Raw genomic sequence first — 27,668 nt, forward strand, 5'->3', positions numbered from 1 at the left:
GGGATTTGGATGGGTGACCGCTGGTGTCTAAACAAGCGCGTTCTGTGCTTCAGAGAACACATTAAGCCATCAGTCCCGGTTATTACTTAACAAGTTGCTACTTGCCAAAGACTTATTGGGCGGTTTGAAAACATGCGAACTGGACTGCCTACTAACCTGAATCATTTAATTCTTGTTAAAGACTTTTAGGTGCAGTTTGAAAACATTCGTCCTGGGTTACCTACTAACCTGAACTTTCATCATCATCATCATCATCAACAACCCATTACTGTCCCACTGCAGGGCACGGGTCTCCTTTCATAATGAGAAGAATTAGGCGATAGTCCACCGCGCTGGCCAAGTGCGTATTGGTAGACTTCACATACCTTTGAGATTTTTTTTTTATAAATACAGGGGTATGCAGGTTTCCTCACGATGTTTTCCTTCACCGTTTAGCAAGTGATAATTAATTTCTAATACGCACATAACTTTGAAAAATCAGAGGTGCGTGCCTGGGATTTGAACCTCGGACCCCTCGATCGAGAGGCCGAGTTTCTTAACCACTAGGCTATCACAATAGCAGTATAGATAGACACAAACATTAACCCGTTAGCGAATTTATATATAACCTGTGCGTTTAATATGCAATGGTTATGCAACGTGCATCTGTTAGCGATCGTGTCGTGACTGTGCTGTATGGGGCTGAACTGGAACTAATTTTAGAACAAAACGATGTGGTATTATAATTTGAACAACGTTTGATTACCAATTGAATGTGATGATTAAAAATAAATAGATATAGAAAGGAAGAATTTAACAATTATATTTAGGTGTAAATTTAATCGATGGTATCTTTTGTACAAACTATCATCATACATAGGTATCTGAATTTGTTCATAGTATTTTATTCCTCATTGAAAGGTAAATTGAATATGTTTAGATCATAGTGAAATATGCCTACAATGACAGCCTAAAATCAGCTTTATTGAAAACCTAACCTATCTTTTTTAACTTGGGGAAACCCTGCATGGTTCCCTCTCTCCCATGGGGGCAGCAGAGAGGATATGCCAAACAACTACCGGCTAAAACCCCACGGTGCTCCTCTAGACGCCTTTTGTCGGGACCACGGGTATGCAGCGCTATTCCGCGGTCCCGACGGCAACCTAACCTAACCTAACCCGTTAGCTTATAACCTGTGCGTTTAATATGCAATGGTTATGCAACGTGCATCTGTTAGCGTTCGTGTCGTGACTGTGCTGTATGGGGCTGAACTGGAACTAATTTTAGAACAAAACGATTTGGTATTATAATTTGAACAACGTTTGATTACCAATTGAATATGATGATTAAACAATATAAAGAAATGGACAGATAAAATACGGACAGGAAGATTTTTAGGAATTGTATATTTAATCGATGGTATATTTTTTACAAAATATATTTATCAGGCATAGTTATCTTAATCTGGTCATTATATTTTATTCTTCATTGAAAGTATAATTGATTATATTTGTATCACTGTTAACAATGCCTACAGTGATATCCTAAAATCATCTTTGTTGAAAACCTAACCTAACCTTATTTTACTTAATTGTATATTTTAAGTCTTACATGTTCAAAGCATATAAAATGTACGGTAGGGAAAATCAGTATGTCTTTTTTGCAATATGATATAAAATAATATATGTGAGAATCATTTAAGAATCATATTTTGGATACATATTAAAATATCTCAATCTGTACAACGTATATGTACTTCATGGAGGTAGAATTTTTTGGTACTTTGAAATATGCCTACAGTGATGTCCTCTATCGAACAAAAGAAACCGTTTAAAAACGGTGTTTCTGTTACTAATGCTGAACAAACGGGGTCTAATATTACTTATACAATTTATAAAAATGTGTGCAGTACACTTTTTCAACCGATTTTCGCTTACTCAATTCAATGTTTTTCCTACCAAAGACCGAATTTGACAATTTCTAGTAATTGTCAAATATCGATCGATGGTAGGTAAATACAATTTGGATAGATTGAATATTAATAATAGACGAAGAACATAAACTGTTTGTTCTTAACCATATTCCAACTTTCTTTTATCAGATATTTCATTAAAATCCTTACTATAATTAACATCCCTTTAAAATATACTACGATACGCGTAGTATATTTTAAAGGGACAAAGTAGTAACTTAACTACTTACTGTAAGTATGCAACAAGGGTTTCCTATTACGCTATAGTTTTATTATAGCATGGATTAGAAAGTGGCGCATATGCATCGCATAGTGTCCCGGTTTCAAAGACAAGCAGCGAAATAAGGACACCTAAATATTGCAGCCGATCCCACGGGAACTGCAGGCAACGGAACGGGATCATTTTGCTCGGTAGAGGGCGCTTTACAACGTATGAAAAGCATGTTAAGCATAGACATTAAAATTCGCGCTTTTATCTGCAAAATTAGTCAGCTGACTGCAATCCTGTACCTAATCCATCATCATCAACCCATTACTGTCTCAATGCTGGGCACGGGTCTATTCTCAGAATGATCCACCACCATAGTCCACCGCGCTGGCCAAGTGCGTATTGGTACACTTCACATACCTTTGAAAACGATTTTTTTAGATTTTTCAAGTTTGCAGATTTTCTCAAGATGTTTTTCCTTTACTGTTTTAAGTGATATTTAATTTCTAATTTTCTAATACGCACATAACTTGGCAACATCAGTGGTGCTTGGGATTTGAATCTAGGACCCCTCGATTTAAGGCCGTGTTTCTTAACCACTAGGCTATCACTCCTTATCTGAAGTCGATTACAGATGTCCATGGGCGGCAGTAGCCACTTACGATCAGGTGGACTGCATGCTCGTCTGCTACTTCTATATCTCCTACATAAAACACACACACATATGGTAAATAATAACTGATCCACCATCTTGGACATTTTTGAATGAAATCCGTTAAACGTACCGTCTGCTTTGTGGATTGATTAAAGTGACTAGATGATGACGAATTGTATAATCCGTGGGATTTACCTTAAAGTTAATGAACAATGGTTTAAAGTCTATCAGTCATACAATACATCTATGGTAAAGTGTAATGTTAATGGCTAAGCCACAAATACTGGACGTGTAGATGACACATATGACGATATGAGTGTGACCAATATTCATATATATTATTTTATTTGTAGGAGCACTTTTTCTACCTTTAAGATCTATGTTGGGGTGTCTCATGGTCACAATGTTAGCATATCTTGGAAGCAGAAGGCAGCAGCGCCTAATACTGCTATTATACGACAGAATAGATATAGTGGTGAATGGTGGTAATGCCACAGATGCGCCACTAAGTGCCCTATCAGTTCTTATTTATTATTTTGTGCCTCAAGATATAGTTAAAATGAAAAAAAATGTATTATATTAGGATAATAATATAATATTTTGGGTACAGTGCAAAAGAACCAATTTCAAAATTCTTTTAAAGCACTTTCGCAAAATTTTGTATCTCACTCTTATTCAGAATTTTTGGAAAGAATATCAGTATTCAAAAGCAAAAGGAAATAATACACGGACAATATTATCACACAAGGTTACATAAAACTACTTTAAGCGCTTAATGACAAACGGTGGATATTTTCCTTAAACTAATACGTAAAGCTATATTGTCCGTAATATGACGTCATAAGATACATTTGTGACGTATGTGGGGCGCGTTGTAGCGTGCACGTCGCGTAGGCCATACAATTACGATATGTAGAATGTAGTATGCGTTAGAACTGTAAATATTATAGATTGTGTTAGTTTTCTTAGCGTTGTTGCTGTTAAGTTGGTGGATGACCTTTTTTGTGTAAGAACGAAATCAACGTAGTGTTATAGCAACTGTTTTTATGACTGACTAGCTGACCCGGCAAACTTTGTACCGCCTCAAAATCTATTTATGAAATATATTTCATATAAAATATAGCCTATGTTACTCGTGAATAATGTAGCCTTCGAATTGTGAAAGAGTTTTTAAAATCGGTCCAGTAGTTTTTGAGCCTATTCATTACAATCAAACAAACAAAGTCTTCCTCTTTATAATATTAGTATAGAAGAATCAAACATTTTATTTTATAATGTAGGAGTAGCAGACGAGCATGCAATGTACCTGATGGTAAGTGGCTACTGCCGCCCATGGACATCTGTAAACAACCCCAGATAGGATTAGATATTTCTATCCGAGGTCGGCCACAGATGCGTCGCTACTTATGAGGACTAAGCTGGAACTCCTCGGAAAAATATGTCTCCCTTCAAACCAGAACGCAGCATCGTTTAACACTGCTGTTATGAGGCAGAAATAATAATACCCATTTTCAATGCACAAATCAAATATCGTGAAGTAACTTTAGTAGTTATACTTTCAATCTTAAACCTATTAAAGTATAAAATGTAAATGCGTTCACTTTTCGTTACAACGCCCACATTCACGGAGGGATACGAGCGGGAAGATTCTATTTCCAAAAATAGTATGGGTTCTATGCTCTTATCAACTTTAACCAGATTATTCTTACACGTGACATTTAGTTATCGACTTACGGACATTATTTATAATCGATCTATCTATTTTTTTGCCTACTAAAGATTGTTTGACAATTTCTTCGTACTAGTCATGGTCAAATTTTGGTTTTTGATAGATAGAAATAATTGATTGGGTTGAATTGATTATTAATTATGGGGATAAGTAACTGAAACTACGCGTAACTAACTGAATTACCACCGCCACACCTATTTGCACCTTATAACAGCAGTTTTATGCGGTGCTGGGTTCTGGTCTGAACCTGGAAGCTGGGTTCTGGTCTGGGTGTAGTAAGGGAGACAGAGTAGTAGTTTTCCGAGACGTTCCGGCGAAGTTCTCAGGGGTAGCAGCGCATCTGTGGCGGACCTCAGATAGGAATATCTAAACCTACCTGGGATTGATTACAGATGTCCATGGGCAGCAGTAGCCACTTACCATCAGGTAGACTGCATGCTCGTCTGCTACTCTTATATTGTATAAAAAATACATTAGTTAAGTATAAATAAATAGACTTCTGGGTATTTTGAACTCCAGATGTTAAGGAAAACTCATCTATATAGATATTATGGGTTTTCTCACGATAATTTTCCTTGTAACTAATAAAGTTAATAATTAAATTTGTAACAATGTCGCCATTACAACTATATTTTGTTTTAGGGTATCAATTGTATGCATTGTCTTCCTTTCTTCTTTATATTTTTAGCCCACTGTGGAGAGTAATGTTTTTTGAAAGTTATCTCTTATTCTTTAGCTTGCCCTTCAGCCCAAACGGCTGATTTTAATATATGACGTGTCGTTGGAATCGTCTAAATTGTGGGAATAACTTAAGCTATAATTTTAATCCGGTGGATTTTTTTAGGGTTCCTTACCCAAATGGTAAAAACGAAACCCGTTTACTAAGTCTCTACCGTCTCACCGCCTGTTATAGGGCTCTATCTCTTAAACCGTAATAAATAGACACTCATTTTTTACAGAATATGTATAATGGTGGCCGCGATAACAACAAATACTAATAATAAGAAAATCTGGAAATTAAACTGCTGTCATCATACAAGAAACTGCTATTTTCCGACATTATTCTCTTTACAGCTCAAATTTCACCATGCATTCATATCTATAGCTGCTATAATAACAAATAGTAAAAATAAAAATAGGAAAGAAAATTTCGTGTTACGGTCTTGTGCTAATTCGAGTCGCATATGACCAATCATTTCTTTCATGTACCTTTTACAAATGATTAGACGAACTTTTTACCACTTAAGACCAGCTTTAAACCATGTTTTATTAGCAATAAATATATGAAAAACTACCGGTAACATTCCTACACAAATTCACTCGTCAAGCGTATTGTCCAATATTGCTATGAGTAAGCGGGGATTCATTTGTGAGTTGTGACGTAATGTGGTGATAACAAAACAAGATCACTCAGTCTGGGCTGAATGTTAGCGATTTCGTATTTAGCGGTGATGTCTATTTGATTTATTTGTAGTAAATGCTTGCCCGTTTGTTAGTCCACCTTTTTTACTATAGGAGTAGCAGAGGAGTATTCTACGTGATGGTGAGTGGGCACTGGCGTCCATGAACATCTGTAATTAACCTCAGATAAGATTGGATTCCTACCTGAGGTCTCTGACAATTATCTCTCTCTTACCACACCCTATAAATCGGAGCTAAAAATTGATATTATTATGTAGGAATAGATATGACGGTAATGCCTCCGAATCCAACTATATGGGTTCCACCACCTTTAAATTAATAATGTGTACTTTACATAATAAATGTGTTCAATAAATCTTTGTATTCCCAGAAATAAAAATAAAGGAGTTAAAATTAATTATTATCAATGTTATTATGTAATATAATTGTGTTATATACACAATATGTTATCCATCAGCCCTTATACTTAAGTCTCTGGAAAAGGGAATTTACTGCTATCAATGCGGTCAAGCAAATAATGCCAATTAATAATTACCTACAAAAAATTGCATCATTCACATATTTAGAGCAACTAATGTGTCCTGTGTGTAATGGTCGAAATTCGACCATAATGATACATCCAACAACACCAAACAAAAAATAAAAGCAAGTCGATTAAGAAAGAAAAAAAGGGAACTGTACTGAACTGTTATATATTAGGAGATGTTATAACTAGAGAATTACTATAATAAACTTGAGTGCTTAAAAATAAAGTCTATGTAATTTTAAAATCAGTTAAGTCGTTTGGGTCGCAGGGCGTGCCAAAGAATGAGACATACATACATAGGTACATACGCTCAAACATTACCCTCTGCAGTCGGATAAAAAGCAACGTTACTAGTCTGCAAACGAAGCTTAAAATAAGGCGTGCATCCCGCATGACACAAAAATGTGACATGCGTGACCCGGACAGCGTACCCCCTGAGATAAGAAATTCACCCCTGGTTATAGGGTTTAACGCGACGTAAATACAATATCTCTATTTTTACAATTAAGATTACATTCACTTACAGAAAGATCACTTAAAGAAAGTAAAATGTTTATAAGTGCAATCATCGATTAAAAAAAATAGTTAGGAATATTATTTTTTTATATAGTTAATACTAAATTGTAAAGTACTAAATTTAAATGTTACATGTATTTATGTTTTTTATTATTTTACCTTTCGTTTCAAACGACAGTATCAGTAGACCGATGTGGCAGAACTCTTCGACGTTCGACTCCGCAGGCACCTCTGGCACTCTGTGTACAAATAATTTATAACGGTGGTGCCGGAGTCGAACCACATAGGATTCTACCACCAACTGAAGCAGTTAACAGGATATTCCTAACAGTCGGTGGATATAATAGTATAGGTACTGACGATTGACACTCTCTGTTGCATTGTTTCAGGTCATATTTGGCGCATTTGTGTGTATACTTATTGTGAACTTAGGTTTAGGAAATTGCTTCGTAATCACATCCATGTACATCACATCTTTGTAAATCACGTGCCCATGAGTAGCAATAGCCACTTACTATCAGAGGGAGTGCACGCTAGTCTGCTACTCCTATATTATCCAAACATTTTTTTGAGCGTCTGTGTCACCTGTCTCATTTTTGGCTCGTTCTGCAATTGTTGTTATGGAATGTCGATGGTTTCGTCTAAATAGAGTGGGACATAGGCTATTGTCCAAATTGTGAGAGTGACAAACTATTACATACATTTTCAGTTGATTATTTTGGTTTTTATAAAAGTTAGTTCATTATTTAGGTTTTCATAACTTCAAAATGCATGACACATCGAAATAGTAAACTTTGTTAGATTAAAATCTGAAATTGAAATAATTTTGCGACAAAATAGGCGTGATAGTACCACGATGCCCGCATAGGGGTTGCTGCCCCTAAGTTCAGTTAAGGTCATCCCGTGAACTCTTTCCCACGCACTTTTAACTCTGACATACATAATTAGTTCGTTTTGATATTTAATGCATAATTGATTGTGTAGAGCAACCTTTGACTGCCCTTTTGAAAAACTGTTAAAAATAAACCGTAAATTTGAATTTGGTCTTATGGTCTATAATATAGAGTAGACCATATAGACTCTATATGAATAATGAATCATATGTGTATAAAACTATTTAAGACCTTTTTTTTGGTGCCTGGTGCTAGGTTCGATCCTGGGCCAGGCATATTTATAAAAAAAATTAGGCTTATTTTTGCAGTATTGTGTTTGTGTATTTGTCTGTATGTCCATGTGTCTGTAGAATGATTTCTTAATATTATTCGAATCACGGGGGTAAATAAAACGTGTATTTATTTTTAATTTAATATTTATTTAATGATCTCTTAGCTTAAGACAGGAAACATTTATAAAATAGCAGCTAATCACAATAATAAAATTATTATAACATTCATCAAACGTTTCTCTTTACACTCAACGATTTGTTAGCCGTGCCTCTAAATAGCCAAAATTAAGCTTGGACCACACTAAGGGTTTATAAAATAAAATAACATAAAACGAAAGAAATTTAGATCCAACTGCAATGGTGTAGCCACAGCTTTATGATAGTATTCTCAAAGATATTTTACTATTATGTCAATGCAAATAAGTTCGAGTTATATTACTCAACCATATAAAATGGTGCAATATATGAGCCGTTTTAAACACTTCTAAAATCTTCGCCTGGTGATCGACATTCAGTCATAATAATTATTGAAAAGATGGTTATTGATAAAATTAAAGCTCATTTATAGTTACCAAAGGAGCTTATAATGTCTATTTATTTAAAGATTCTGGGAATTTATCTTTTAGCATTTAATCAAATCTATTTGGCAGTTGTATATTGACAATGCATAAGTGTTACTCAAAAGATCAAATTATTACGCAAATGTGTTGACGCAACATAAAACTATTGTACCTTCAGTACTATTGCGAAATATGCGCATAACAGATTAAATAAGTATTGGAAGAAGTGAAAAGTCATTTTAGCTCCTTTTTCTTAAAATACATTTTTAAGTACTTTTGCTCCGGTATTTTTGGAAATGATGATTGTTTTTTTCAAAAGTCATTATTTCATAGCAACCGTATGTTATGTAAAAGATCTGATAATCTTGAAAATATACTTTTTTTTAGGTCTACGACTATTTTACTTCTTTTTTTTACTTTTTTTTAAAATATTGAATCGTGAATAATATTGAAGAGGTTCATCTGTAAAGCCCTTAGACTTTTCTGAATAATACTTTTTTTTACTTTTTAAGCATATTATTTTTGTTCAGTTTTCCTATCACATAACTAAATGCACGAATAACTGGCGTATGCAGCTATATGTGGCCGCACCACGCGTACGGATCGAGCTATTTTTAGTGATTGCAACAATTCTATAAGCTTTGGAATTGAGAACTTTTGCAATTAGATGTTAAGTATTATAAGTTTCTTGTAATAAGTAAATATCGGGTATAAAGAAGAAACCAGTTCAGTGGTTTAAGTAGGAAAATTAAATAATTAGATGTAAAGATGAGAGTAATTAATTTGCTTTATTTAATCAATTGCTTGTCATTACACAATTACTCATGACAAGTATGTGTATGACAAAATGTTTTCTACTTAAATGGATTTAAGTCCTTATATTTTACTTTTTTAGAAATAATTAGTGATAGAATACTAAAGTAAAGGATTGATAAATGATAAGATTCATTATATTTTGTATTTTTAATAATAAAATCATTTCAAATAGAATGACGACTTTATCTTTATATACAAAATGACTTTTGTGCTAGTTTGATAAACATTCTGTTTTCCTGTTTTTAACTTACATTGATCATTTTACATTTTCATTTAGTACACTTTTGGTTCAATCTCAAAGCTTACACAATAGTGCTTCACAATCACAAATGCCAAACATTTAATTAATACTGAATAATACGTAAAGTATTTCCCATATAACATTCTGAATCATTCAATATTACGATTTCTTTGTGTAAAAATATCTACCACGAGCACGCGGCGATCGCGTGACTGTGTCAAACAACCTATATATTGCGAGTTCAACATTATTATAAATCTACACAACGTACATAAACCGCAATGTATTACTATCATAATCAACAATTCTATAATCTCCATTTTGGTATGCAGACTGAGTATCGAATTATTCGATTACGGGCATTTCGCTCGTCAGAAGCGCTTCTTTTATGAGCTAAGCGAGAAAGAGACGGCAATATGAGTGAAAGACTGCTTTTTTCAACTCCATCAGTTAGGATCTATCCCCACAGACCGGAACTGAGAACATTAAGTAATGTTGCCGTGCGGCAGTATCTAAGTATGGTAAAATAATTTTGGAACGAGTGAAATTGACTTTTATACACTAAGACTTACACTATACGCCTCGATCCAGTTAATGGGGTAAGATCCTGATACCTCACAATATACAATAAGTACATTTGACTAAAAATAGAGGCTCGGCATATTGTTTTTAATCTCGCATCCCTTAAGGAGACAGTTCTGAGAGCCACGTGACCTTAGAAACAAATGATAAACTCTAAAAATCTCTTACTGAGTACATTCAATAATTAAAGCTCTGAATAAACTTTCATCCAATTGTTGCTAGAATACCCAACAGAGGCTGCCCTTTCCAACAGAGATCAGACATTATCCCAGATTCAGAAATCTACATGTATATTAGGCTAGTACAACATTAAAATAACTTCTACTCTACATAACATTGCAAAATATTGCTCGGTAGACAAGAGTCTATAGAGTCACTAGCTTTATTTCTGGACTTTTAAACGTGGCTCCCAGAAATGAGTATAATAAAAACAAATCACTTATAAATTACATATTTATGTGCGTTTACATCCATTTGTTGAATACTTTGGGTAGTGTTACCGATTAACAACTAATGAACGAGATTTGGAACGCCGCGTTATTCAGGAAGATTAACTTGCGTGCGGGACCGTACACGGTATAGCCGTCCCTTTCTTTCGTACGCCAACGACTCAATATGAGTGAGAGGAAATATTTAAGTGTAAAAGTGCCACTAAGTTTATTTTCCGAATAAAGCATTATGTGTGCGTTCCTGTACAAACCCTAACGGGTACAGCAGGGTGATTGAAGCACTTAATTTTATAATACATAATTCTTATCAACATACAAACTTCATACAAAATGAAACTACATCCACGTTACAGTGACAAAACATCTAAACGCACTACCGTCGAATATACGACTTAAAAATCGGATAATCCGTATAAAATTGCCGTAATAGAAAAGGAATCAATTTCTTTAAGCGCTTACATACATAGCTCAATGTCCAAAAAAGTCGGATGGGGAAACTAGCACAAATACGACATACAGGCTAGGCTAATATCACAGGAGTGCTGGGAACGGCGCGCCCCGCTCGCCCCCTACCACCCCACTCACCCCACGCTCCTCCAGGTACCTATTTACTATTCAGAGGGGCGAAACGGGCTACTACCAATATATTTTGCGACAATTAATACTTTAATAGAAAAAATAATTAATCCATTACCGAATGAATTGCACATTCTGTCCGATTACATTGCACAACCAAAGTTTTATATTTTGAACTAATATCGCCTACAATAAATTAACAATTCAACGTACAGTTGATATATAAGTACGTATATAAATTGACATAATGGTAACAAAGCGTAAATGGTGATAAAGGTAACACGGTCGAAACAAAATATACAAAAACATAATAATGCTTGAAATAATAACAAACATTCAAACTAAAGTCAGACTTAAAAAGAGACGAATTCGGGTGTCGGTCACTCAGTATATACTCGAGCAAGTTCAACGGAATCTCTAGGGATGTAAGTTGATTTAATTATTTATCGATATCTATATCGTAACTCTAAAACATCGACAATCTCTACACGGTATTACAGATAATGTTGTATTTTTCTACGACATAAATATTCAAGTAAAATGATCTTTTTTCGCAGACTAATGTCGAAGATAATTTTGGTGACCTTTTTCCGCCTATTCGAATTACTTGATTAAAACTTTAATATCGATATTTCAATCTTTACCGATATAATAATACCGCATATTTCAATATCGAAATTATCGATATTTCGATAAAAGCACATCCCTAGGAATCTCATCAGCTGGCGAGTGTGGACAATGCACACGCATTAAATATTTTCATTGTGTTACGATCGTCGTCGTAACGTTCGATTGGCCGGATAGTATTTCTTAATATGCGTGCTCTCTCACGCTCACAGTGCAGTGCACTTGGCTTTTACTTTCAAACTTTATACGCGAAATTATGTCTCACTCGAACAATATCTTTCATAAACTCGTAGCTTTAAACCTACACTAAACCCGATCTTCGCCGAAGCGACTCGAATAAGCTTGGAATATCATTAAAATATAACACGCAACCGTTCCCAGTCGTTTGCACTATCTCTTAAACGCTATATTTATTTTTACAATAATGTAACATTAATAATTATGGCTTAAAACTATTACTCCATTATAAAACTTAAATCCTCACTATCTGTTGTACACCGCGACGCGACGTCACAGCGGACAAACGCACTTCCGAGTCCTTCGATACACGATCGACGAACACTAATTGGACCGCGGCCGCCGGCAGCGCCTGAGCAACTTTCACTAAATAATAAAAACACGCTAACAAAGTAAGTACTCCTCTTAACAACAAAGAATTGGCTAAACGTCGACTGTCCATTCAGGGTAACGAAATCTATCAACGAGATGTCCAGCGGTCGGCCTGCGGGCCGCACTCGAGCGCGACCCGGAACGAGTCGCATTCGGGCGAGCTTGTTCGGAACGCGTCCGGTAACTCGGTCAGCGACTCGGACGCTTCGGGCTCGCGCGAGCGGTCTTCACTCGGGCGCTGGCATCACAGCGGAGAGTGCAGGTGCGCGGGGCGGCGCGGTCATGAGTCGAGAACCGTCAGGAGCCCGGGAGGCAGGAGAGGTACGTCTTGGCGGGGCATCTGCCGCGCCAGCTGCGCGCAGCCGAGGTTGGCGTCCCCGAGTTCGGGTATGGCGTCTAATAGAGCGAGGCATTCGTCCTCGACGGCGCGTCGGGCCTTCTTGCCGACCCAGGAATCGTCACACTCCTCCCTCGCGCGTCTCCGTCTGGCTTCCTTTTCCCTACGCGCCTCCTCGCTCAGCCGGCAATATGTGTTGTTAATGCACACAGATCTGCGAAGGTCGCGGGCGGGGTCCTCAATGTTTTCCAATTTCTGAGAGCAAATCTCAATGACGCGCTTGCGTTCCTCGTTGGCGCGTAGACGGGCTGAGATCATGGAGAGCTTGGGCCTCTGGGCGGGCTCGGTGCGCGGCGGGCCGAACATGTCGTCCTCAAACGCGTCAGCGATCTCCGCTCCGCGCGCGCTCTCCCGCTCCTCTTGCGGTGTCATTCTGTAACAATCACACAACCACATTAGCACTCGTTAGCGAATCTAAATTTACGCTAAAATATCGCTACCACCTCAATTTATTAAAGTGAAACCAGTTTTCGTTTCAAATATTTTTTCCTTCGATGAACAAAATTCAATAAATATTTTATTTTACTGCGTACTTTTTGCTTCCATTACAATAACTTAAAAATAACATTCAAGAATCTCGGCTCGTACGTCTTAACAGATTTCATAAACTCGCCAAATATTGTTAAAAACGTTCACATTCAAATTAATTAGTTACAGCGACTAGCCATTAAATAGACCAGTTTTTAAATGCGACTAGAATGTGACCTACAAAATTTCAAGTGTTACCAACCTTGCCGTCAGTTCTGGGGAGAGAATGAAAAATCCTGACATAAACATTGTAATACACAAAGAGTTGACCAACAATGAGATAAGTCTTTCAAGCACAAAAACAAAGTTCAAAACACTAGCACAGCGAGCGCGCAATTCGTCACTACGTCCTCGACGGTGGACGAGTATGAAGGCACAAGTGAAACAGAAATAACCCGAGGCGCGAGCGGCGTGTGCGCACCGCGGCGATCGCTTGACGAATGACAGTATACCTCGGTGTAGATAAGACATTGAAAAAGCCAATTGCGTCATTCGAATACGGCTACGTACGTGCCGAGAGGAGAGGAAACGGGTGACGTACGATATGAACCGTCATTATAAACGCTATTGACTATCGTGACTCGTTCTATTTGTTTACGACACGAGCCGCAGCCGAGCTACCGACTGCAGAAAACAGGTCCGCAGGTCTGAGCAGAGGATCTACAATTGCGACGGAATTTCCCGTTTCCGTAAATTAAAAAGGCCGTACTGTAGACTTTAGAGAACAATAGTTGATCGCGCTAATGTATCTACTCTGGTTTTAGATATTTGCACAATGAGGAAAACAAAGATCACTTCACAATCTCACTATTATTGGTTAGGAAATGTTTCAAGTTGCTTGATGTTTTCTAGGAATTGTATCAGAAACCTATACGGGATTGCATTGTATGCGGGGCATATTAATTAAATAACATTATCGCCTTAGCGCACTTAAAGGCCCGTGATATGACATGGTTATCGCGAAGGAGATAAAACTTTATATTTATTTTGGTGTCGGCACTTATTTCGAGCTGTAACAGTTAATCGCATTCGTTCACATTTGTCGAGGCTGAGAGTTCAATCTCCTTTCATCCGAGCGCTTTCTCGAAGTAACTAGTTTGACTATGAAACTGTTTTTGTAAGCACCGACTGTCTGACCTTCATTATAATTACAATTGTCAGAAAATCGCCACTGAATTAATAGATTCGTTTAATTTTCAATCCGACATTATAGACATTGTTAAGTTGTTTATTATATCGTCAAATCAATAACACACACAAGGTTTATGCTGTTTGTATTTTACGATGCACTTAATGAAGCCGATTGCAAATAGGAAAACCTTGGTAACGGATATGAAACAAATACCTATTTGTGTACGATTGCTTGGATATTAGATGAAAGTGACGTACTTCACCGGGTCCTTTTGGACATGGGTTTTCACTTACAATGAGTATTATGGTAACAAAGACATTCAACAAAATAGGGGCAATAAAGTGGAGGAAAATTGTAATCCATAAAATATCGATTTGTAATAATTTATTATGAAATATGTGAAAGGTCAATAAATGCGAGATGATGTCAATGTGAAGTTGGATGAAAGTTTTTGAATTAGAATCTTGACAATATGTGCTACAGCAGAACTTACAAAGACCAAGTGCAAATTGGCAAATTCCAATATTTGAGGACATGAATTTAAAGCAAGTTTTTTCTCCCATTATAGCAAGTGACAATTCATTTTTAGATTCGTAAATTCGAACCCCCATTTCTATAGCCAAATTCATCCTGAGATATCCGCTAGTCAAGCATACTTGTACAAGAAAAATTGAGGAACGAAAGTGAAGTGAGAACACTCAAGGTTTGACAACTGAGGAATTGTTCGAAGCTCTGATTTCGTTATAACAGCCTAGTAACTGAACAAAATCGGAGTTACGTAATACTTTCGTGTTGTAACCCGCAATATTTCAGTTATGTCAGCTGTAGATAGGGATGGCGATCTGAGATCGATTAATCGAAGAGTCGATCTTATGGGTCAAAAATTACGATTATTTTAATCGATCTTTCATCCTAGAAAATCGAAGATCGATCTTTCATCATAGAAAATCGAAGGTCGATCTTTTCGAAGTTGGTTGAATTTGTTATAATTATTTCAGTGTTTGTTTAGTCCTGATAAGCTTTTTTTCGCTATCACCGCCCTTAGAAGCTGAAAAGATTTATGGAGAGTCGATTCGTTGGGCCTAGTTTTTTTGTGAATCGATTATTGCACTTCGATTCGAATCGATTCAAGAATCGATCTTTTTTCGGAAAGAATCGCCATCCCTAGCCGTAAGGTTACTGTTGGCTTATTAAGAATGTAGACGGAGTATGAAAGTTATGTTTGCGAACTGCCCCGGTAATGGCAAGTAAATACCTTAGCTCTTTAATAATATTGTAATGAGCAATATGTAAGTCATCAAAGTAACAGCATATATTTTAATTACAGCATGGCGGACCTTCGACCCAAATTTTAATGAAACTGCAGATTATGCTGAAGAGGTTGTATTAGTAGACAATTTATTTTTAAAATTAGATCGAGCGAGCGATTTAATTTGGCTTTAGCTACTAAAGCCACAGGTAAACTTTAAGCAATACTAATGTAAAACATGTATAGTATGTTTAGAAGGAAATACTTAAACTGTATTACAAAATTATAAAACGTATTTATTTTATTTTACCTGGTTATCAAAGACTCCATAATATTATGTCATTTAAAATACAGGGCAAACGTCATAAGTCGGTAAAAAGGACATCTTCAGAAGACTAGATATAAAACACAAAATGACTTCAAATAACACATACTTTATGGAATTTAATATTTAAACTTTTTTGTATTTTTAGAATAGTAAAGAATTGAAATCTGTGGAACACGTACCGTCACAATCTGATTATCGAAAAGACGTTTACACGAAACGTGTTTTTGTTCTAAAATGGCTACCGCTAGCCGTCATCCGAGTATTTGGTTTAAATTTTCACTTTAAATTAAACGTAATAAATTAATTAGAATTTAGGTTTTCATTTTAGATGTTCACGGATTTTTAAATTTTGTGAATGACATTACAATGACGTTTAATTTTTAAAAATCAATTTAGCACGCACTTATTTTATTTTTTCTTTTGTTATTATTTTATTTTAATAAAAAATATTTACTTAGAAAGATAACTTTGACCTAAATATTGATCCTCCAACGAAAATAACACACAAAAAAAAACAAAATCTTTTTTATCATAGACACAAAAACGGTGCTTAAAAATGTATTCTTGTCTATGGCACGTCAGAAATAGGTTGGCCGCAAAAAGCGCAAGGCAGTCTGGTGGGCACTTGTGTGGGACAGAGAAAAGAAAGTGCATGCGAGTAGGTAGCGCGGGATTTATTAGATCGTAACTGGTGACGTCGGTGGCAACTGGCAATGTTGAGGGTAAAAAATAAGGAATTCTGTTCAAGATTATGCGGGGATGACGATTTTTGTGTTGCACTAGGAATGTTGGGCAGATAAAATAACCCTTATGTTTTATACTACACATTTATTTCGCTTTTTACCCGATTGTGGACTAATGTATTTTGAGCGTATGTATGGTCTCATTGTCTCATGTATGAATCATTTTAACATATGACGTATAGTTGGATTCATCAAAACTGCGGTAGGAACTTAAGTTATAATTTTAAGCAGAAGTTTTTTTTTTATAATCATGCTCTAGTTATCAAGTACCATGAGATAACTGCAAAACCCCATACTTAGATGTAGACGTAGGTAGAGCATTATATTTGAAAAAAAAAAACTATTACAATTCCTAAGCAGTCTTGTAACACAAACCTAGATGTCACAATTAACATTTAGATAAACGTAAATAAGATAGAGTTTAAACACAGCAATAAAGTGTAGGATCAAAGAGAATAACGAAAGTTGATTTACAACGGTGTCGTATTGCCAGCAGTGTAGAGTTTCCCACATACGTTATAATAATCATCGGCATGTAGAGTTGGCAGTATCTCTTGATGTCGTTAGTGTATATTTTTTATGTGTTGAATCAAATGATTGATCTGTTGTGGTCACTATCTCTTATGTACATCTACCCCAGATAGGATTGGACATACTTGAGATCGGCCATAAAGGCGTTGTAAACTGTGATAACTAAGTTAAAATGCTTCGTATAAATGTATCATCTTTACCACCCTTCAGATCAGAACACAAAAATACTAAAATGATGTTATTTGTCAGAAATGATTGTGGTGATACACTGGAATGGGACTAAGCCTTATCATATAGTATACATAACATTTAAACAACGCTATATCTAACACAAAAACACGTAATAGTCTAGTTCAACCATCAAACGTATTTCGATTTCTGCATCATAGCAACAGTATAAATTAATAAACGGTTTCTACACTCACAGTCCCACACTAGGATTCCCTGTGTCGTGGGTGCCATGGACACACACATAGACAAATGCACAAACACCCAGACCCAGAAACAGAAATATAAATTCATCATTTAAATACCTGTCTGGCCGGGGATCGAATCCGGGACCCTTTGCGCGTCAGACCAGTATTTTGACCGCTCCGCCACGCAGGTTTTACTGCAGTGTTCTGATTTGACTTGGTGGTAACTCGTATAAGACACTCATACGAGGCGTTTCAACTTAGTCCTCATTAAGAGAGCGCCTGAAGCCGATCTTAGGTAGGACCCCAATTACAGATATCCATGGACAGGTATCTATAGACATTTATCAACAGATGAACTGCAATGTTATTTGCCACTTCTTAGTATAAAAAAAGGTTCAATCGAATGGTTTGCGCAGTCGATTAAACGAATAGGTATTTAATGTTGCGCGGTAATCGCTGGTACAACGGCCCGACGACCTTCTCGACCGAAAATCGTCAAATAATGTAGTTGGGTAATTGAAGTGATGTAAAAACACTTGTTTTAAATAACAAATAGATAATGTAGCAATTTGTATGGCTACTACTGTATGTGTTGTGCGGAGTTTTTTTTTTATAATATAGGAGTAGCAGACGAGCATACAGTCCACCTGACGGTAAGTGACTACTGCCGCCCATGGACATCTGCAATCAACCCCAGATAGGATTAGATATTCCTACCTGAGGTCGGCCACAGATGCGCCGCTATCCCTGAGGACTAAGCTGGAACGCCTCGGAAAAGTATGTTTCCCTGACCACACCCTTCAAAACAGAACACAGCAGCGCCTAACACTGCTGTTATTAGGCAGAAATAGGTGTGGCAGTGGTGCCGCCGGAGTCAAACCACAAAGGGTTCTACCACCTTCTATATTATAAAAAGACATAGTATAGTATACTCTGTCTTTTTATAATATAGAAGTAGCAGACTAAACTGGAATGCCTCAGAAAAGTATGTCTCCCTTAACACACCCTTTAAACCTATATGATGCACCAGTTACCGTGCAATAAGTTGGTTCGAATAGAAACTTGGTTTTCAAGGGTGTTAAAGAGCGTTAGTGACACGAAGCATTATAATTTAGTTTACAGGAATAGCAACTTTATATACGTTTTATTTCAGTTCATATAAGCTTTAATTCTGTTAAAAAAATTACATATAAGGATTTAAAAATGGTTACGATTAATTACAAAAGAGTTAAATAAATGCTTGGAATTCATAGCAATAAATATAAAAAAAAATATTTATTTTATTTAGATTAAATACATACATGAATATAAAATCCCTAAATCTGTATCATATATTTTAGAGACGAATTTTTTTATTACTTCACAAACTACAAACACATCAAAGCAATATTTAATTAAACAAAGCAATTACTTAATACCTTCTCTGTTTTGAAGTATTTTAACGAGTTGTATCATTAGGCTCAAACAAAATCCATTCTTTCGGAGTTTCAATAGCCTTCACCGTATATTCGATGGTACTTAGAGCGTTCTTGGAGAGTAGGTCTCGGCAAATGATTGATCGTAGAATGTAGGCGTAGAGCCGGTTCTACTACGACACTGTCGCTAAAGAACTTCAAAACTGTTGTTCTTTTTTAAAATTTATTTTATTTTAATATTGATTTTTATTTACGGTGAGATTTCTGTCGCTGCTAAAGAAGTTAAACTGTTGTTCTTTTTTCGAATGTATTTTATTTAATATTGATTTTTAAATTACGTCTTTTCTTTTGATGCTACAGAGAACTTAAAATTTATTGTTTTATTTTTTAATCCATTTTCTTCTAATATTGTTTTTTAGTATTTAACGATTTCTCTCGTAAAATACCTTCAAAAATGTTGTTCTGTTTTTCAATGTATTTTATTTTATATTGATTTTTATTTACGGTCAGATTTCTGTAGCTGCTAAAGATAATTAAAACTGTTGTTATTTTTTAATGTAATTTGTTTTATTATCAAATTTAGGATGCAACGATATTTCTGTCGCGTATAAAGGGAATTAAAACTATTCCTTTTTCGGAGGCATTTCTGTCACTAAATAACATGTTGATGTTTTTATTGTTATGAATATGAATTTTGAGATTATCGTTATATGGTTAACTGTAACTTAGGGTGTATGGTGTTATGATAAAGTCATTTGGCACAAAACATACCTATCTTTTACAGATACTTTCTCCCATAAAGACAAAGGTCCTATCGTTGCTATGTGGTAATCACTACGGTACCTTCCACTAACTATATATTAAGTAGAAACTATTCACGACGGTATTCCTACCGTCATTATCTAATTATAAAATGTTATATTCGCTACCGACCTCCTACCCTTAATTGTAAATAAATCTACCGGGATTTTTATAACAAATTTCATGACGTTATTGTTCTCAAAATAATCAATGTCATTTTTACTGTGGACAGAGTAGGCATTTGATCTTTAGTAAGTTTAGACGATAAGTAAATAAGCAGGTGTAGGTGTAGAAACCCATAGTGCCGCAGTAGTAGTTGTCCTAGATCCCATAGTCTCACACAAAATCATAGATTAGTAAAGATTACTCACTCCTAACAAGAAAATGTACCCAGTATTGAGAATTGAAATAGATGTATAAAAAGTTTTGCCACGTGTCCGTGCTAAAATGTCCCTAAAATATTTGAAATAATTATTTATTTATAATGTAAATTACGCAGTATTAGTTATTTATTCGTAAATTTTCTCTAAAAATGTTTTTATTTGTCAAGAATTCAAAAAAAGAACTTACTAATAAGCCGTTTGCGGCTTCATTCAATTTCAAGGCGGCAAATTATCTTTACTGATCTATGCACAAAATACATAACACTTCAAAGATCTTAATCAATAATTAAGTCGTTTGTTTGGCCACTATCGAATCTAGAACCTTCTGAATAACAGACAGGTGTGGATCACTTTGGATTATCATAATGAATTTACTTTTAATTGTTTGTTTGTTTGTTTATTTAGGACGCAGACAACTACATAATGCTGTTAATTAAAAATTATTTTGCAATACTCCGCAGGCAGGTATTTAGGTTTCTTTTTGGAGATCTATATGTCTATATCTCATCTTTTTATGTGTCTAAATTATTCATGATACTAATATCACACAAAGAATCCTAACACATGGATAGTAATATATACCTACATTGGTATACCAATATATTAATTGTCTCGCACAGCAGAGAACAAAGTAAGAAATGTCGACAGTTTAGATAAAAAAAATATAGAACCAATAAAGAAAGCGTTATTATTATTTGTCATCAATACCGAGAAATGTGTCGAAAATAACAAGAAACAAAGAATCAACATGAACACGTAGTCGCAATACCTTATCACTACAGCATAATCACGTTCGATTTTAAAAACTCGATATTTCATAATTTAATTACTTATACAGAATTAGAACAATAATTTAGAATTTCCCGCATGCGCAGTGGTACTGACGCTCTTGGCTTAGGAATCCGCGTTCGATTTCCGGGGCGAACAGATATTTGTACGTCGTGTTATTGTCCCACTGCTGGGCACGTATCTCCTCTCAGTGGTTTAGCTGGGCACGTGTCTCCTCTCAGTGGTTTAAGTCATGCTCCACCGTGCTGACCAAGTGCGAATTGTGTGTGTGAGTATGTGAAGCTTAGTCCGCGTAAAACTGCTACTCCGCTCTGAATATAGAAATGAATCGCGTCGCCATAGCAAATTGTATGACTACACCTGCTCGCAACTTCGGAGCGGACTAGCAGTTTGGCGCGGACTATACCATACTTTTGAGAACCTTTTTTTATGGTGGCTATGTTATTCCTCGAGAGTGGCGACGCTTCAGATAAAATCTATTCTATATGGTGGCCACTGGCAGGTGACCACTCACCAGGTGGACTGAATGCTCATTTACTTCAATATTTTCAAAAACCTAAGAGAGTTCAATATCACGACGAGTCTACCGATCGTCAAATCCAATTAGAGTTTAATCCAATCGCGCCTCTATTTCTCGATACTAATAACTTTTTAATTACATTAGGGTTACAAGAGTTATTTGCGTGTAGCAACACGTTTCTGTCCCACTGCTGGGCATAGGTATTCACAGAGAAGTTCAGGCCATAATCCACCACGCTGCCCAAGCGGATTCGGTAGTTTTCTCACATCCTGGAGAAGACAATCCCACAGAGTTTCTTACCGGATCTTCTCAGTTGAGGTCGCGTTCCAATCCGGTAGTAGATTAGGAAAAAATATTGTAATTACAAATTTGTAGGTAGACATGTAAGTGGATTTAACAGGCATCTATGGTTTTAATGATGATTTCCTTCACCGTTTAAGCACATAATGTATATACTTGATTGATTATACTTATACGCACTATAATATGATTTGGTCTTTGAACTCTTAGAGTGAAGCTGAACTTAAAATTGTTATTCTATCACCATTTTATTTATTGACATGAATTTTAATATATACTTATACACATTACACATAAATGGCAATATAATAAGACATGCTTATGGAGTCGTGTGGGTAAATTTTGTGGTTTTACCGCGCGGCAAATCCATGCTTTACCGGATCAAGCACAAGAGTTTAGGCTCAAAGTAAGTATTTTTTCTGATTTAATTTAAAGTTCAAGGATACAAAAGTAATGATGTTGTAAGTTATGAAGCGTTGGGTAAATATTAGGTTTCCGATAGTATTGGATATGGTGATATGGCTAAGACGAAAATACGATAGATAATATGTGCATAGGTAGCCGCTTACGACATTTTTTTAAATACAATAAATCTTTACAAGTTATTGATACTCCATCAATATATATTATCCTCATACAAAGTTTAAAAGCGAAATTAAGCTGTAAATAAATTTTAATCTTTTTAATATTATTTTACCGAAAGAAAGTTCGAAGGAGAACTCTTTTAGCTGTCTCTGCGGAGTTGAACGCCTTATGTAAGCCTTATCTATATGTTTATGTGTCCTCATACGAAACACAATAGCTACTATACTAATAATTTAAGACAAAAATAGCTTCGGCGGCTTACAACAGTCAAATTATGTAGTATCCGGATATCCTTAGATTTAAATTATAATATTGAAGTTGCAAACGAGCATACGGTCCACTTGATGGTAAATAGGTACTGCTACCCATGGACCGATGTAATCAACCCCACATAAGTTTAGATTCTTACTTAAGGTTGGCAAAAGATGCGTCGACCCCTAAGGACAAAGTCGGAAAGCCTCGGATAAGTACGAGGTCCTCTTTACCACACCCTTCAAACCAGAACACAGCAGCGCTTAACGCTGCTGTTATTAGGCAGAAATAGGTGTGGCGGTGGTGCCGCCGCAGCCGTACTACAAATGATTCTTCAGAAACATTTACTTTATAACTATTTACTGTCCAATGAGTAAATAGCGTATATATAAATATAATTGATTATTGCCACTTCTACCCAACAAAGGCCAAAGTTGAGTCGCTTCTCTCACATAAATAGACCTGAAATGACAGTGGCAGGAAACTTCAAAGGTTTAGGCGTAACCATTTCACGTATGATTTGCTTTATATACCAACCAATATATATTTTCTTACTCATTTTATATATGAAAGACCTTTTCAGCCCTTATTTATGGTAACAATGTAAGAACATTGTAGAGACAATCACTATTTATGTGTGTGTAAGTGGCAAACACCTTTAGGTATATTTGTGTGCGTATATTAAGTGACTTTTTTTCGGAAATTGTAATAAAAAAAGGCGTTACTAAAGTTTACAACCTCAAAATACACTCGATAACGATAACAAAGAGTGAACAATCCGTCAAAATTTGTTTCACTTTTTCTAAGGTAGCAGAAACTCAAAAACAATTGTTTTTTTGGATATCATAAAAATAAGAGAGTGAAATTAAGATAATTTCTTTCAGAAATGTTATTTATTTCAATGATCAGATTGACCGCTAAATTTATAAGCTTCTAAATCAATTTCTTTATGTATCGACGATTTTATAATACCAATTCATTGTTATTTGTGGCCTCGGGAACAATAGCATTACAAGAACTTTATGAATTTCTAAATAAAAACCGTGTTATGCGACTTTTCAGAATTAGCCACAGCCAAGTGAGCTCGATGATGTGGATAGAACAGTTAGTTTTATGGCATTTTAACGGTAAGACACTGTTTTATCAAGAATGGTCTCTGGCTTAGAAAAGCAATTGATATGCAGTACATGACTTTGAGGCTTCGACGGTTACATTGTACATGCAGTGATATACCTATATAGGAGTGATAGCCTAGTGGTTAAGTAACTCGGCCTCTTGGTCGAAAGGTCCTAGGCACGCTTTGATTTTCAGTTAAGAAATTAATTATCACTTACTTAAAATGGTGAACGTCAAGAAACCTGCAAACCTGAGAAATCTTAAAAAAAAATTTCAAAGGTATGTGAAGTCTACCTTTTCGCATTTGGTTAGCGCGGTGGGGCAGTAATGGATTGATGATAATTATCTATATACTATCATCATTAACTCATTACATTCTACTACTGATATTTTATAAGAGAAAGGTTTAAGATTTAAGCCACCTATTCCTTGTTCAGTGGTAAGAATTATTAAAAATATCGAAATTCTAGAGAACTCACAATAAAAAAATATTGCTTATAACACCACCTTTGGACGAAAATAAATAAAAATGTGAGAAACCAACCCCAGTTACAAATAAGCTAATAGATATATTAAAGATATTATATATTAAAGATATTATAGATATTAAAGATAAAAATATTAAAGAGATATAAAATGATACCCACAAAATGTACACGAAATAAAATAATAAAGTAAGTTGTGTATTTGATAGTAGATATTAAAATATTTTCTTTGTGAGATAAATAACAGATAAATAATACTTAAAAGATTTTAGGATTCCGAAAACCGTAGAAATGTATCACAAATAAATAAGATATTTCACTGATAAGGACGTATTAATTACGGATATATTAATATGATGATTGATATTAAATAGAACGGTTCTTTCTAGTTTCTTTTTGTAATATAGGAGTCCACCTGAATGTAAGTGGCTACTGCCGCCCAATGGACATCTGTAATCAACCCTAGAAAATCTTTTCTATCTGATTCCTACTCCTAATCTTTTCTATCTTCCTGAAGTCGGCCACAGATGCGCCGCTATCCCTGAAGACTATGCTGGAACGATTCGGAAAAGTATGTCTCCCTTACCACACCCTTCAAACCATAAGACAGCCGTTGACATTGTTGTTCTAAGGTATAAATAGGTTTAGCGGTGGTGCCGCCAAGGTCGAACCACAATGGGTTCTTTAAATATATGTGCAGAGGTGAAAAAGTAGCCAAACGGTGAGATTTTAATAAGATTGCCTTTACAAGAAAATCTTATCTATTTATTATTTCGCAGTGTCAAGACAGACACGAATGACGCGGGGGGGCGGGATATTTTTGGTAACGCGACTGACATACAAATTTGCTTGTAGGCACCATCTGTACTTTTATATAACATATATTTGTGAGAACAATGGCAGTCGCAACATAAACGTACCGATTTTCGTTGTTAGTGTTAGGAATTTAATTGTAAAAAGTAACACCTATTTTAGACATGAGTAACACTTCTTATGTGTGTATGTTTTATAAAAAAGCATGTATATAGGCGTACAGTCCAACTGATATTAAGAAATAACTGCAGTTTACGGACATCTGCAAACACAATCGAATAGAAAAAATGCATTATGACTGTCTGCGTTTCAATGTTCAATGCTTATAACTTCTTATTAAACGCTTACAAATTCAAACTATTGCCTCAGCAAGTATTTGAACTGCAGGAGCATGTTACCGTTAAAACATAACTGTCCTCCGAGCTATAAAGCCTAATAGCATGTAATTTATCAAGGGGACTAATCGAAATTTCCATATAATGCGCATAATACCTTGCGGGTGTGTACTGGGAAAGTATAAAGTTGATAGTCCACAGCAGACAATGGACGACGCTCAACGGGAATAAATCAAGGGTAATAGCGACGCAGTCGACGCTCAAGAGTTATTGACTGTGTATATTACTTAATTTATTGCGGAAAAATCGGGCCTAGACACCATTCGATATGTATTATTTTAAACGTTTTGTGGTTATTTCGGTTTTTGTAAAATACGGTAGTTAAACCATGATAAATAATACTGATTAGCTTGCACGGTTAAAAAAGAAATGATTAATTAGTGCGCTTATTCAAAGTATTTTCTTCAATATATAAGTAAGTATTTTTCTATACTTAGTCAATAATAATATTTCATAATAAATTGGTCACTGCTAATCTTGAATGTCTAAGCAATGTTAAATACAAAAGATTAATAAGATAGAAGTCCTATTTGACGCCAATAACACCGTTTCTAGTTCTACCCTTAGGAATACGGGGACACGCCTCTCGTGTGTAAACCTTACCACACCCTTCAAACCAGAATACAAGGCACTACGTAAAACAGTAAACAGTAAAACATACTTTAGTACGCACATTTTTATTGAATGCTTAATATATTTTTTAAACTCATTATATACCTAACTATTAGATAAATTATTATGTAAAAAGATTATTAAAAATTGTAAGAGATTTTAAAACATATTTTAGCTCTACATTAAGTTACTAATTAAAAGATAATTTTAATAAATTAAACAAATTACCGTTATTTCTCAAACATTTCTTTGTTTAATAGTTTGTTATCGGGTCAACTAGAACAATATAACTGTTTTATTCTTACATTTACATACTATAATACTTTAAATAGACTTAACTACATTAAATAATAACTAAAATTGAACCCACATTACAGCGAATACAGTTATTTCAGTTAATTTTATAAACTGGATGTAACTAAAAAATGAAATCATCAGTATTAATTCTTCATTGTGGCACTGCTTAGCAAAGGTTTTTCTCAGAATAAGAAGGGTTTAGTTCATAATTAAATACTTAGTCAAGTGCGAACTAAATAAGTTAATTTATTTTAGAAAAAATAATACCTACATAAGTATTTTGAGAATTACGTAATTTAATTCTTACATTTAAGCCTGATTAACAAAATGGCTACCTACGCTGACTAATGCGAATTAAATAAGTTATTTTTTTTTTTTAATTAATACCTACATAAGTATTTTGAGAATTACGTAATTAAAATGTTACATTTAAGCCTTATTAACCAAATGGCTACCTATAACGCCATACTGTTTAATAAACTGTGATCACTTCAGTAAGCGAATAGGCCTGAATCTCTTTGTTCATGTCGTGGTAATCGTGGGAGATAGGGCGGGGATACGATAGCATCGTACAACAGATGCTTTGCAACACAGCCTTGAATATCAGCGCCGCTTTGCGTTTTATGTAAAGTTAACAACATTTTCTATCTTATTAATTAACTCGAGAATACTAATGATTAATTAAGCCTACTTTAGTTAAAACAGAAACGAGTATTGTCTATGGCTTCTTAGGCTAAAATGCAAGATGCTAAGGACGTGAAAAGACGTAAAAAGAGTTACGAAAAAAGTAGAATAACGAATTTCTCACTTTTTAATTCTACAAAATTATAAAAACATCACCGCACGTGCTATAACGTATCTGTGAAATCCGATTGATAAGATAATAACAATTTATAAGCATATTTTAAAACATGTCACTTTAAAATATTATTTAGTCATTAATATGAAT

General features: G+C 35.2%; 1 protein-coding gene across 3 annotated transcripts in view; it reads right to left on the reverse strand.

The window, feature by feature from the left end:
* Window positions 1-9,680: 9,680 nt before the first annotated feature.
* LOC140743446 (uncharacterized) overlaps window positions 9,681-27,668 on the reverse strand; it is a 119,611-nt gene continuing 101,623 nt past the window's right edge. For 2 of the 3 annotated variants that reach the window (XM_073074740.1, XM_073074731.1), the window contains exon 2: window positions 9,681-13,402. In XM_073074740.1, the coding sequence (XP_072930841.1) occupies window positions 12,913-13,401 (489 nt within the window). In that variant the 5' untranslated portion in view covers window position 13,402 and the 3' untranslated portion in view covers window positions 9,681-12,912. Of the gene's footprint in view, window positions 13,403-13,759; window positions 14,010-27,668 lie in introns of those variants that run through there. The other variant, XM_073074721.1, reaches the window with a different exon arrangement.

Source organism: Epargyreus clarus, unplaced genomic scaffold, assembly GCF_041222505.1.
Source record: "Epargyreus clarus isolate Ecla_fem2 unplaced genomic scaffold, WU_Ecla_fem_2.2 ptg000001l, whole genome shotgun sequence".
Lineage (NCBI taxonomy): Eukaryota > Metazoa > Arthropoda > Insecta > Lepidoptera > Hesperiidae > Epargyreus > Epargyreus clarus.